Raw genomic sequence first — 13,798 nt, forward strand, 5'->3', positions numbered from 1 at the left:
TTTCCTTTTCCCCATCTCGTCCATCGGCATCTATCTTCCTCTTCTTTTCCTTCCTGCCAACATTCCTTTACCAACATACTGTATTCTCCCTCATTGACTCCTTCGTCGTATCTTGCAGCTGTTTTTCTTAAACCTATCCTCATCCTGTCTCTTTATTTCCTCTCTTATTGTACATATTGCGTTGATGTATTTTTATTCACTCTCATAATCAATCTCAAGTATTCGTTATAGATATCAATGTATCTAGATAATGGGATAAATAAAATCAGAAAAGTTTTATGAAGGTTCGTCAGCCAGTAGAAAGAGCCATAGAATAACAATAGCAGTTCGTCCCTGAACATTGGCGAGTGATAATCGATTCAAGCCAAAAGCTGCAGCCGCAGCAATCGATCACGTGCATGTTTTCCTTATATCTACATAAATCGTCTATAAGAGTTCAGGAAACAGAATTCGTAAGATCGTTTATTGTTTGTCTACAACATGCGTCGAATATAGGGAGAGACAGCGAATAAGGAAGATAGGGGGATTGAGAGTCATAACAGTTGCAAAAGATTAAAAGCAATGAGACAACACTAATGCGACAAAAAAAGAATTCCTATATTCTTTGAGATTTAAGTACATTACTTAACATATACGAGTATTGGTGCATTTAGTTGGAAAGCGTAAACTTTCTCCAGAGAGAAATCTGTTACGAGAAAGTTAATAAATCGAAATCATCTTCGAATTACCTCTTTCTAGCATTCTATATTTTTATGAAAATAAAATCGTTTTAAATAAAACAAAATTTCTATCAGTTTGTAATATACAAACTTAACAGAACAAGAGACGCAGTTTCTTTCTAAGATGATTGCACAATATTGTCCAACGACTGAACAACCAACCGAGCAACATACTTAATTTTCATCGATTTATCCATAATAATTACCTATTAATGCACAATATTATAGCCATCATTACCATATACGTATATTAAGTGGAAATGCTCAAGAATCGAAAGTTGTTTCCGTTTAAAAAAGAGAAAACTGGTCTGTCAGTGGACCGAGAAGGTACCAATAAGTCCGTGATCCTCATTTCATTTCAGACTGCAGGACGATTAACATCCCCGTTCGTGTGTCAGTGTTCGATTTCTTTCTAACGAAATTGTATACCAAGTAAGTTGTTCAATTTACATGGATTTGGGCGAAAAATTGCACGATTTTGTCGTTACATCGAGTATAATCTTTGCAGTGGACAACAAATTTCTTAATTTCACCACGATCGAAGGAGATGTAGGACGAAGATTGGATAAGATGTTTGGCGTGAAACCTAGTTTCCTAAGAGTAGAACCAGGCCATTGTTTATTACCACCCCAATTCGTTTTTCATGGGGTGAATATCAGGGATATGGAAATCTATGACGATGATGTGTGGATGATTTCATATCCGAGAACTGGTAAATTTCGTTCAAATCTATATTTTATGTTTTATATTTATACAGTGTGTCCTAGATTTTAGTGACGAAACTTTGCCAGTATATTACAACTAGGGAGAATAAATGTTACATAAACATAGGTCGTTTAAAACTTTATTAAAAACTTACGGCAAAAGTACGCATTATATTTATACGAGCTGTGTTTACTATCTCAGATTGTTAAAAGGAACACGATATTCTTGTAGCGCTCTCAGAATTAACAAACACTCCGTCTCAAAATATCCATCATTCTTGATAATACAAGACTGACAGCGGTCGAAAGCGGAACTTTTTACTCTGTGAAGTTCATCTTTATTTTGCCTCATTTCTGTAAACGCATCATTAATTTTCTTTATCGATTGATCACGTGAACTCGTATTTGGAATCTTTGTCATAATTTTTTAATAAAGCTCTAAACGACATATGCTTATATAATATCTTTTTCTTTTTCTAATCCATAAAATATGTATAATGGGAAAATTTAGCCGCTAAAATCCGGGGCATCCTGTATAATGACATGAATTTTTATCAATTTTTGAATTCATTGCAGGTAGTCATTGGGCACAGGAAATGGTATGGTGTATCGCAAATAACTTCGATTACAAAAGTGCTGAAACTCTGTTTCTTTTACGTAACCCGTTGCTCGAGTACGTTTTATTAAAAAAAAAAAAAAAAAAAAAAACAAAAAGAAACAATTTTCATGAAGCATTTTCGTGGATCATGCAATTGAATCTTATTTGCGTAGAGCTTCGTCATTGATGGTCACAGGGGACTCTGTGGAATGGTTTTCGAAGATGGGTGATTCGGTAAAATACGTTATGAAGATGCAACGACCCAGATACGTTAAATCTCACCTCCCTTTCGATTTATTGCCACAGCAAATCCATCAAAAGAAACCAAAAGTACTCAAACATTTTACGATATATTATACTATAATCAACGATTGTGATATGTTATATAAAGGAGCGAAAATATAAATTACGTCGATATTGTGAATTGTTTCAGGTCATCTACGTTGCTAGAAATCCAAAGGATACCTGCGTAAGCTTTTATCATTATTGTAAGAAATTTCATAATATAGTGGGGAGCTTCGAAGAATTTGCTGACTTGTTTTTAGATGACAGTAGTATGTACCGAATATGCATATGTGTATATATATGTTTACGTATTTATTACTATAAAAATCTGTCTGTAATTATTACCTATTATTATTAGTATCATGATATCTATATAGCATATATGTTCATTAACAACTACTTTCAATTTAAGTACCATTGACTCCGTTTTGGAATCACGTTTTGAAATTCTGGGCTATAAGAGATCAAGAGAATGTATTATTTTTAACGTATGAAGGAATGAAGAAGGTAATATAGTAATATATTTAAAATCAGACGACTGGTATTCATCCGAATTCATATTTTTGTAAATACAAGTAAAAAAGTAAAATCTAGACATAATATTTTTTATATTTATGCACATTATCTATATCCTATATATTTGTGTGCCTTTAGATTTCTTATAAGCGCATAAAAATTCGCGATCTATTTATAAAGTTAAAAGTAATATCTCAAACAATGATGTTTCAGGATCAAAAGGAAACGATTAGGAGGACAGCAGAATTTCTGGGGAAAACTGCGACAGAGGAACAAATCGCTGATCTTTGTGAGCACTTAAAGTTCACAAAGATGGCAGTTAATCCCGCCATAAATATGGAATTAATTGTTCCACAGAAGGACGTGCCAGAGAATGACAAATTTATAAGAAAGGGCAGAGTCGGTGATTGGAAAAACTATATGTCCGAAGGACTGTCTCAAAGATTCGATAAATGGACCGAAAAGCACTCGGGCGGAAGTGGCCTTGACTTCGACAAACAAACGATTCTTTATGACGAGGACTGAAAATTATCTACCGAAGTGTGTATACTCTAAGTTTAGGTTATACAAGAACCGATATTTGTGTAAAATAATTACATTCGTTTTAACTGTTATACTGTTATTTTTATGTTAATGTACATATGCTTATATAGTTACATAAATCTGTACGTATCGTTGTCGATAAAATATATTAGAAAAATAGCAAAATGTATGTATGTGTGTGTAAACAGAAGTTCAGTATAAATTAATGTTATTTACTCATTAATTACGCCAAGCTCAATGCCATATATACACTTGTTGTACAACCGGTTTTCTAATAATGGACAGCAACTACAGTTTTTCATACTTAAATGGCTTTCTAACTTCGAGAGAAGAACGGATTTTCGAGGAAATGAAGTACTTGTATGTTTAATTTACCTGAACCTGGAATGTAACGCACTATGGGAATCCTGTTCGAGACTCGCGCTCGAGTTTTCGTTTCGTCGATTCTCAGCGCACGACGTATGTCAAAGCAAAGATGGCGTTGATTCGTGTTGTGTCAGGTGTTTAAAATTTCTTAAAATTATATCGAAGTGTGACATTGGACTGTAGTCGTGACACTTCAGTTAGATATTTAAATCGTTTTTAGTTTTGTGAAAGATCGTCAATTGGAAAAAACGTAAAGGCGTCTGTCAAGAGTCACGTGTAATACTGCCCGATAGTGGTATTTTGCACTTAACCTTAGCCTTCACTCGGTATTGTACGATCGTCTTCAAATCTCGTAAAAATTATTTGGAAAAAAACGTCGATGGTGTATTTTTTATTAGAGAAGAAATCAAAACTTTTCATCAATCGTTTTCCTGGCGATACTAATGACGATCATTTATATCGTATGATAAAAGAAAGGTTTAAAACGAATCCGTAAAGTTAAAGTTCGAACTATGCGCCTTTAAACCGTGTTTACGGAGTATTAGATCTTTTCTGAGTTGCCAAAAATATTTAGTTGGATGCTGGTAAAATTTACACCTGGCTGAAATGCCCAGGATAAAAACCAAACAAGCAAGTAGCCTTTGGTTAAGGCAACGCGAATTGGGTGTACAGTTCTCTTTGGGACATGCTGATCACTTTCATAAAACTCTTTATTCCTCTATACAACCGGTAACTTCTTGGGATCATGCGTTGTCTGCAGCTGCTGCCCATGGTGGAGTTTTTAATCTTGAATATTCCCCAGATGGGTAAGTACATCCATGCTTTTAGTTCTATGAAAAATATTGTATACAATAATAACATAATACTTTTTTTTGTATGACAGCTCTCTTTTGTTGGCGGCATGCGAGAAGAAAAGTATTTTAATGTTTGATCCTTTGAGGAGAAGCTTGATCCATGCGATTGATAATGCTCATAACGATTGTGTTAATTGTGTTAGGTATGTGTAGATCTTGTTTTCTTAAATAATGTAATTTAATTATTGTAGCACTAAATATCTGATAAGAATAACTTTTTTTACAATAGGTTTTTGGACCAACGTATGTTTGCAACATGTTCAGATGATAGTACGGTAGCTCTTTGGGATGCTAGAAACTTAAAGAATAGAATAAGAACTCTTCAAGGTCATTCGAATTGGGTGAAGAATATAGAGTATAGTCCCAAAGATAATTTATTACTGACCAGTGGTTTTGATGGTAGTATATATACTTGGGACATTAATAGTTTCACAGAAAATAGTATTCTTTATACGCGTGTGTTCCATACAAACGGACTGATGCGAACTAGACTTAGTCCAGATGCCAATAAAATGTTAATAAGTACTACTTCTGGATACCTCATCATTATACACAACCTTAAATTAAGCACTTTAACTCAGGACTTGGCAGGATTTAGAGTGCGTTTCATTTCTGGTACTACATCTTCATATCTTATTTAACACACTTTGTATACAAGTTAATTTTTATTTTAGCCAAATATGTATCGGTTAATGCAATCGTCTCAAACTACAATACCAAACGTGGCAAGTTTCACGCATCTCTTTTCCCATTCTCGTGCACATAACAGAGTAGAATTTTTAACCGATTTCCCTGTTGGCGATGATGCTGAGATAATATCGAGTTTGCAAGTGCACCCTCATGGATGGTGTGCTTTGTCTAGGAATGTCAGTAACGGAGAAAAGTCAGAGGTTGATATTAAGAAGCTTACACAATTGACTTTGGTTACATATATATTTCTTACATTTCATTGATGATTGTATATTTCAGTGGACTTGTATTCATGACATACAAGAGCGTGATGTATCCAGCACAGCGGATCAGGCGAAAGAAGGAGAGGAGACAGCACCGCAGTTTAACGAAGTGCCCGTAGAAGAGTTCGAGGATTTTCAACAACCTCAACCTTCTCGCTCGGGTATAACATCTTCCTTTTTAATAGAAAGTCCAAACAACCGCGTGAGAGTAGTTCATACTACATCCGATACGAGATCGAACGCGGCTGGATTTTCAGATAACGCGCAATCAGCTAGGTCCCCGAGAAATAATTGGCAGTCAGTGTCTCGTAGAGCGTCACGGTCGCAATCGAGGAATTCGCGTTTGGACAGAACTGCGACAAGAGCGAATTTTGGCTCGATCGAAGTTAGTTCTAGTTCAAGTTCGTCTGATTCTCGTGTAAACACGGATAGAGACAATAGACAGGGGGATAGGTACATATACGCCGCTGACATTTATGCGGCTGATGAGAGCATACTGGAAGAAGGTTCTGGTGATCAAGAAAGAGAATCAGGACAGGACTACAGGCCGAGATCAAGTGTTCACCTTAACTACTTAAGACCACGCAATATAATCGAAAATTTTCCTACCGGTAATATAGAGTTACATGTAAGTACGACTGACGTGTGGGAAGCACATGTAGCAATTAGGGAAGCTAGGCTTAGGAGAGAGAGGGATTGGCTTTCTAGATCGAGTAACAATACTGTCGTTATTATCGGTGATAGAATTAGGGTTCAGAATCGGAATAGGCAAGGCCAGCAAACAATGTACGCTATTCCGAGAAACCGTATGATCCATCAGAATACTCCTAGATTAACGCATTACATAGAGGAACCTAACGTTGGTTCCGGTTATATAAAAGAATTATGTTTCTCTGCCGATGGTCGACTAATATGTTCACCGTTTGGTTACGGAGTACGTTTGCTAGGATTTTCTGAAAATTGTTCGGAATTATCTAACTGCGTACCTCCCTATAACGAGTCTATACAGTTGAACGAAATAGCGATAAACACTAGTCACTCTGGCATTGTAGTCTGTACAAAATTTTCTCCAAGGCATTGTTTGCTTGTGTCAGGTTGTCTTAGTGGAAGAATCGTTTGGCATCAACCCGTAGTTTAATAAAATTAATGTCAATTTTTCATTATAGTCTGCCTAGAGAACGTCTTGATGAGATATATTACTTGCCTATATTTCCTTCTTTTTATTTTTCACTTTTTGTTTTCTTTCTTTTTAACGAGGTGAATATCGGGAAATACGAAGATTTTTTTAAATATACAGTTTTTGATATATTTTATTTTTTAGCGTGTTTTGTTATAGATATGATTGAGGTTAGGAAACCCTTTGTTGACGAGAGGTATTGGCGCGCGTAGTTGAGAAAATATACGCGTTGAACATTTGCGTTACTCATTGTTGAGGCTTGTATTTTCTTTGATATTTAGTTCATCATCGCTGTCACTATCACTAGTAATATCGAAACGTCTGAGCTGCTTTCTTGTTGAACGGAGTTCGTTTCCATTGTCTAAAGTACTGTCGTCTAAAGTCGTCTTCTATCCTGTCAGGTTTAAAATAATATTCATCATTATTACTATCACTATCGAACATGTCCTTTCTGGATCTTTTAGGTATCGTATATAAGATATTATAAAAAATATATAAAATATAAAAAAAGCTAGTTGATTCGTCTGGTAATGCCATTGAAAGACTGAAATTCGTTTTGACTCGACGATCATCCTACATCGCGAGTTTACGTTAAATGGAAAATAGGATTCCCAAAGATCTATAATTTTCTTTCATCAAAAACATAGTACTGTTTAGTCTACAATACCCATGCGTAAATACGCATAAGATTATCGCTCAGAAAAGTAGACGTATGTCAGACACCTCAAAATAAGTGTCCGGAAATGTGATCAAATTCGGGCGTCTATTTGCCGACACTCGTCCGCAAAGGGTTTTAAGCTAATTATTTGCACGTAGCGTTTTTTATTCGAAACGCGATAAACGTGGTCAAATATAAGTTATTTTATATTGGAATTATCTCTCACTAGTGATTTAAAAAGGAAACAGTCATGACGTTATTTTAAGTACCGTTCAATGAAATTAATTAATTCATCTTGTATGTTTAGAAAAGTGATTACTGAAACATAGTATTTTTACTAACAGACGTATATTTCTATTGAAAAATTTTAATATCTCAATAAGTCCACGGCAGAGTACTTTTCGTTTTATATCGCCAGGGAAAACGTAGGAGCAAGAATGCAGAAAACATTCCATCAACTGATCTGTATATTACACACTTTCATAGAATATTGGCGATTTCATTGCCATTTGCAACTGAATATACATTTTGCATTTGTACGTCTTGTTTGGCAATAATCGAAGGAATGATTGCGGTCTGCGATCAATTTCTGAATCATTGGCAATAGTGATCTAGGATCTAAGGAGAGGAAAAGAGGTAATATGTACTATAGAATGAAATTATTATGCAAGAAAATCAACCTCGCTAAAATACGTAAATACAACGCTAAATATGTAACGTTGGCGTTACCGTTAGTATTAAATTATTTAGCTGCGTATTGCGTGGCTATTAATAAGTACCCGAAATTTCAACTAATCATGAGATGATTATTAAAATTGGTGTCGCTGTTTACCGAGAGAAACGAGGCCTTCTCGCGACTGTCGTTGAAAGGAAAACCACGCCGTTAATCAACACAACTTTAATCCATAATGAACAGCTCGATTAATTTTCGAGTTGTGTAAAGAAGAAAAACAAAGAAACAGAAATGGCGTTTCTCATAGCTTCAAAGCAAACGCGAATATACGGATTGTAGTAATGAACAAATATTTGTAATTTATTTGAGCCATGTCTTTGACTATATATTCATATATGAAGTTCAAGCGTATTTAAATCGATTGTAGGATCGAAATGAATATCGCTTTTATTGTAAACTCTGTGTTCCATGGAGCATCTTACGCGCGTACTGTTAAGTAGAAAAGAAATCGTGTAACATATGTAAATACATTGTCAACTTAGGTATGTAATAATAATATAAATGTAATAACCAAATACGATATGGTTCATGTTCGTAAGCGTCGTATTACTTTTAAGGTTAGAGCGAATCAAACTAATGTTTGGAAGAAGCAGTCTGTAAATGCTCGAAATCGTGAAGTTTGTCAATTTTGGTAAGTTAGATATATCTGTAGTAATATTCATGTTTTGACGAGAAAATTTCAATTCGTTTAATGAAAATTGGAACATATAGTATAAATTATAATATAAGTATAAATTGAAATATAATTCGACATAGAATCAAATGGATATATACATGAAATTAAGGGTCATATTAATTTCAACAAAACAATGTTGGAGATTATTCACTGGTTAGTTTCTTTCGAGTTTTATGGGAATTATTCACTGGTTAATTTCTTTCGAGTTTTGCCCGCGAACTGTAAGATAAACAAGGCAAATTGTTTCGCGTGCCATTGATGGTTACTTAAATGTGGATTTTTGATGATATGCAGACTGTGAGTGCAAATGCAGGTTTGTCAACAATCTTCCCTTTCATCGGAAAAACGTACGAATAACATTGTATTTTTGCTTATCGCGTATCCACTTGACGATTATTTTCGAATAATCCGACTGATCGTGGCCTGCACGCTCTTTATACATATTATAACTATACGATCGTGTATAATTGTTAATGTGCTCATTGTTTTGTAAGATTTGTTTGTTTTCTTTTTCTATATAATAAAATGTTGCTTAATGTCTTTCGTCGGCCTGGGTCGAGTCTCCCATCGTTAACAAAAAAAAAAAAAATCCCTATAAAGGTAGATACTGGTATTTCGCTGAGAATGTGTTTACTAGTTAGCGAAGATTTTTTACGTCAATTCCACATTGTCCTTGAATCGAAAGGAATTCGATGATCAAAATCGAGACAGTGGAAGGAAAATTTAATCCATTACACAATCTCTTTATTAACAATTAATTTAACTTATGTACAAATATATAATATACCTTAAGATACAACAAACCGTTGTCATAGCACGTAGAATAATAAAATCTATTTATTATTCCTTCTTGCACCTTAACAGTTGAAAGTGTTAACTTCTGTCCCTTTAAATAATCAAGGTATTAAGTTCTTGCTATGAAACTGGAGATCTGGCGAACAGTATTAACTAATAGCTAATTTATTCGATAACTGGTACAGATGGTTTGGTACTGTATTAATGGTTAGACGTTCTATCTCGTACGATAAGGGACAATAATTCGTTAATAAATAGCTGAATAAATAAAAGATCATCATCTCGTGGTTAGTTATATTCCTCTCCCGTGTTATCATGTCGATTACATCGTCAATATCAGCGAAGTCATGTACATTACGCGCATTCAGTATATTAGTCTTCCTGAATCAAAAGAATGCGACAAAAGTAATGATGTGTCAGCTATGATTCAGTCAACTAACCATTTCAAGTAATTTACAGATATAATTAGCGCCTTCTATTCTATTTCCAATGTATTTCAAACGATTGAGTACCTGCGGAAGTATTATTCATTCGGAAAGCAACTTTATCAAATAACGTGATAAGCTATCACGCCCAAAAATATGTACCCTAAATTAGCAATGATCATTTGACCCGCGTTGACAAATTTAGACATCATATTTCCATGACTACGATGATCGTGGAGATCGTGATGTTCACGGTGACTCGTTTCAGAGCTATTCGTTTGAAAATCCGTAACGTGTACATGTCCTTCGTGCGGAGATCTTTTTGATCTTTCGACGAGTGTTAGTTTCGTGTTCTTCGTTGTCCTCGCCTCGGGCAAACCTGCTGGAAGACGATGCTTTTCAAGTTGAGATTGATCCGATCGAACTTCTCCAGGAATTGGCGGTGGTAATTCCCCTTTAAATCTTCCAAATTGTGGCGTTCTGCTCAGAACGTCCGAGGATAGCTTACTTTTAGAGTGTTCCCCGATTCCAGAAATAGATCTGACCAAGCTGGAATCCTTCAACATTTTGCCATCAAACGTAATTAGCACTTCGGACGAAGGCGAGGGCGAAGGTGGCGGATTGTTCGGAAATTGTCCGGGAAGTGGCGGCAAATAATAAGCGTTCATTCTGTCAGCAGCCATTTCCATGTCATTCGCGTCACTAGGACGCGGTTTCGCGTTCGTAGATTTTTTCTTCGATTTTTTAACGGTTGCAACTGTCGGAACTGGTGGCGAAGGTATGAAAACTGGCTCGAAGTTATCGACTGCTTTATGGTTCAAAGTTTCCCGAAGACGGACGTCTTCTTCTTGCTCCACTTTCTCGGAGACTCTCTTTTGAGCCACGTCTGTAGCTTTCTCGATATTTCTTATGATCGGTTTGAAGCCACTTTCGATTACTATCGAGTCTGGATTGAACCCCGTGTTTCTCGCCGGCTTTATCGGAGTGACGAATATATTGGGTATGTCCAAGCTGGATACTTTGGTCTCTAGTTTCGTTCGATGTTGCTTCGAATCGATTTTCTTGAGCTTCGCGATCTGTGTGTTATCGTTTCCTTGAGACTGTCTTTCCGCTGTTCGTTTTCCGTAAGTGGACGAGGACGGTCTGTAAACAGTCTTCTTTCGTTCCATGAAGACCGATCTCGAGGGTAGAGGAAGGGTGGGCTGGGGCATCGTCTGCAACATCGGTCGACGTGTCAACATCGGTCTCTTGACGAACATCAGTTGAGTCCTCTGGTCCGGTTGGTGATGATGATAATGATCGGGGAGGGGCGGGTGATAAAGATGATGGTAATTGGGCGCGTAATGGTGAGACACCGGCCTGGAATATGGGATCTGTGGACTGGCGGTAGCCGGATATGTGTATTTCATCCCATGGTTCAGTGGTCGTGGATTATCTGCAACGAGGTTAGACAATTGCTGGTTAGAGGGTTGCCGAAGGAGTTCCGGTTGGATCTCCATGATTTGCTGTCGGCCAGGGTAGGAGGAGGTCAGTCTGGTGACTCCCATCGATTGTTCGCGATAGATCGGTGCGAGCTGGTGGTGATGATTATAGTGATGATTGTGATGCTGCTGCATGAGATCCCCGTCGAGGTGCACGTGATGCGTTTCCTTCACGCGTACCTCGTGACGATGCGGCACAGCATCGTGGCCCGGCGTGTTGTACGAAGGTCTCAAGGTGTATGGCTCCTCGTACGACGGCGATGATTTCAAGCGCACGTAATTGTTGTTGTTAGCGGTCGTTAGTAACTGCGTGTATGATGTGCTTAGCTTGTCAGGGTTAGTCGCTGGATGATAAGAATAACGAAGCCCGTGTTCGCTATGAGGATGATGAGAATGTTGAGGCTGCCGGAGGAACTCCGCCGTTGGTGTTACCTTGCTCAACACGCGGATGCTGTGGCTGTTTTCGAGATCCCCGCTCGGTCGCTGATTCTTCGGGTCCACGTAGACCTCGTGGTTCTCGCTGCCAGCGGCTTCTCCGGCGTCACAACTGTCATGAACGTTTATCTTCCATCCCAGATAGCGATGTGTGAAACACTGAATATTTGTCGATAATCGAATGAGTGCAGGATCTAATGTGTCCTTCGAATAAACTTACTTGATCTCTCTTGCGCAATTGAATTAATATCATCGATGAAATTTTACGAATTAATAGTTACAAATTATTGGTACCAATAGATTTTTCTGCATAATCATAGCGAGAATGATAATAAAACAAACGAAAGAAGTAAATTTTAGAAATTGTCCTATTCGTTGTAAAATTGTAAAACTATAAAGGAGAAATCTATAACCTGCTGTATTTATCACTTGTCGATTTACTGATACCATTACGATATTATTGTGCAAGAGGCGAATTCGTCTAACTGTCAATGCAACAGTTTGCGTTCACTTACCTGATAGTACACAGTATCAGGCGTGTTCTCATCCGGGACCCATTCTACAAAACCTGGTTCACCATGATCGCATTCCAAAGTCAGCGTACGCTGATAAGCGCCGAACGACGAGAATTCGTCCGCTAGGGGTTGATTCTGATCTGGCACCCAGTTGCATAGACGTCCGACACCCGTTGGTCGATATACTCCACGTTGACGTTGAGCGCCGGCAAATATTTTCACTTTCTGTTTGCCAAGAAACAGCACTTTCGTATTCAATTCGTCAACCGAGTTATCAATTTCATGAAAGAGAAAATAGAAAGTTTGCTTACGGCTTTCTCCTCGGGTGTCTTGTGTTGGTATCCACCAACGGGGTCATCGGTAATGTAAAAGGGATGATAACGAGCCGGAGTATCGGCATTTTCCCCACCTTCCACTACGAAAGTGTATTTTTTTCCACGAACCACGTTGATCTCCGGAATTAGCAGGCCATTTATATACCACGAAATTCCCCAACCAACGTGACCTGAGACAAATGAGTACCATATACGAGTTTACAGACTGTCTGTCAATTTGCGATTTCTATCATTAACCTACTAACTCCGCAATGTTTTCTTCAATCAATTTACATTATCGAACCCTGTTTTCTTAACGTTATGAAGACAAGTTTCAAGGATTTGCTTAATACCTTCTTCGTCGCGCTATAAAATTCTTCTAAAATTTGAAGGAATTAAAATATTATTTACTATACCAAGATGGAGTATTTCCATTTGAATTTGTCGTATTGGGTTTGTGTATTTATGAGAAATTTGAGGCTGCAAAGTGCACAGAGTACAGATAGTAGAGTTACGTTATATCGATTTCGTCGTATCTGCTTATTACAAAATAAACTTTATCTCTTTGCCTTGATAAAACTTTTACTAATGTTTCCATTTTTCGATAACAATAAGTTCTGTTTCATACCAGTAATAGCAGGATAGCCGTGCTTTCCTCCCGTAGGTCCCATCTGGGCATACAATACTCCGTCTTCGGGTTCGTAACATTGAATGGCTGGAATTTCCCAAGCATCGTCCTTAGCCGCCGGTGCAGGGGTTGCTACACGTTGAGGTCTTCTCGTAGTTACAATTAGTTGCTATTTCGCAAAATCACATTCATCAGCCATTCGAATATTAGTAATCTTACGATATCTCATCTTCAATCAGACAAGTTTGAGTTATCAGAGTCTCGTTAATTATTTCATGCCAAGTTTAACGTTGAATTTCAACTCTGTTACCGTATTATTTTCGCTTTTTTTACGTCGCAATATTTTACTTTTTTATAATAATCACAAATATATTTAACGTGTCAAGAAACGCTTTACCGTATACTTAAGATCACAAATCATGC

The 13,798-nt window shown here is 37.1% G+C and overlaps 3 protein-coding genes and 1 long non-coding RNA gene across 11 annotated transcripts in view; 2 read left to right on the forward strand and 2 right to left on the reverse strand.

Moving 5' to 3' along the window:
* Window positions 1-3,856, reverse strand: LOC126870018 (uncharacterized). Its single transcript, XR_007691083.1, has 2 exons — window positions 3,741-3,856; window positions 1-243 (listed from the first exon to the last, which is right to left on the reverse strand). It is a non-coding gene; the product is annotated as an uncharacterized LOC126870018 (long non-coding RNA).
* Window positions 237-3,664, forward strand: LOC126869992 (luciferin sulfotransferase-like). Of its 2 annotated transcripts, XM_050627280.1 has the most exons (7): window positions 237-1,151; window positions 1,228-1,431; window positions 2,000-2,096; window positions 2,195-2,351; window positions 2,455-2,575; window positions 2,719-2,813; window positions 3,036-3,664. In XM_050627280.1, coding segments are annotated over exons 1-7 (987 nt in total). In that variant the 5' UTR covers window positions 237-1,150; the 3' UTR covers window positions 3,348-3,664. The 2 variants fall into 2 exon arrangements, with proteins under 2 accessions (XP_050483237.1, XP_050483236.1); XM_050627279.1 differs by having other exon boundaries at window positions 237-1,431.
* The window catches only part of LOC126869970 (DDB1- and CUL4-associated factor 10), a 25,130-nt gene continuing 15,169 nt past the window's right edge, over window positions 3,838-13,798 (forward strand). For 2 of the 5 annotated variants that reach the window (XR_007691070.1, XR_007691071.1), the window contains exons 1-6: window positions 3,838-4,537; window positions 4,615-4,728; window positions 4,815-5,184; window positions 5,260-5,475; window positions 5,555-8,588; window positions 8,664-8,737. Coding sequence is in view for 1 of the 5 variants with exons in the window: in XM_050627227.1 (XP_050483184.1) it covers window positions 4,338-4,537; window positions 4,615-4,728; window positions 4,815-5,184; window positions 5,260-5,475; window positions 5,555-6,676 (2,022 nt within the window). In the remaining 4 variants the exon portion in view is untranslated. Of the gene's footprint in view, window positions 4,538-4,614; window positions 4,729-4,814; window positions 5,185-5,259; window positions 5,476-5,554; window positions 9,323-13,798 lie in introns of those variants that run through there. The other 3 variants (XR_007691068.1, XR_007691069.1, XM_050627227.1) reach the window with 2 other exon arrangements.
* Window positions 7,573-13,798, reverse strand: part of LOC126869963 (protein Skeletor, isoforms B/C) — a 27,884-nt gene continuing 21,658 nt past the window's right edge. Inside the window, exons 10-14 of one of the 3 annotated variants that reach the window (XM_050627204.1) lie at window positions 13,376-13,544; window positions 12,745-12,938; window positions 12,434-12,658; window positions 11,916-12,077; window positions 7,573-11,216 (exon numbers count right to left, since the gene is read on the reverse strand). In XM_050627204.1, the coding sequence (XP_050483161.1) occupies window positions 10,125-11,216; window positions 11,916-12,077; window positions 12,434-12,658; window positions 12,745-12,938; window positions 13,376-13,544 (1,842 nt within the window). In that variant the 3' untranslated portion in view covers window positions 7,573-10,124. Of the gene's footprint in view, window positions 11,613-11,657; window positions 12,078-12,433; window positions 12,659-12,744; window positions 12,939-13,375; window positions 13,545-13,798 lie in introns of all 3 variants that reach the window. The other 2 variants (XM_050627207.1, XM_050627205.1) reach the window with 2 other exon arrangements.

Source organism: Bombus huntii, chromosome 10, assembly GCF_024542735.1.
Source record: "Bombus huntii isolate Logan2020A chromosome 10, iyBomHunt1.1, whole genome shotgun sequence".
NCBI lineage: Eukaryota > Metazoa > Arthropoda > Insecta > Hymenoptera > Apidae > Bombus > Bombus huntii.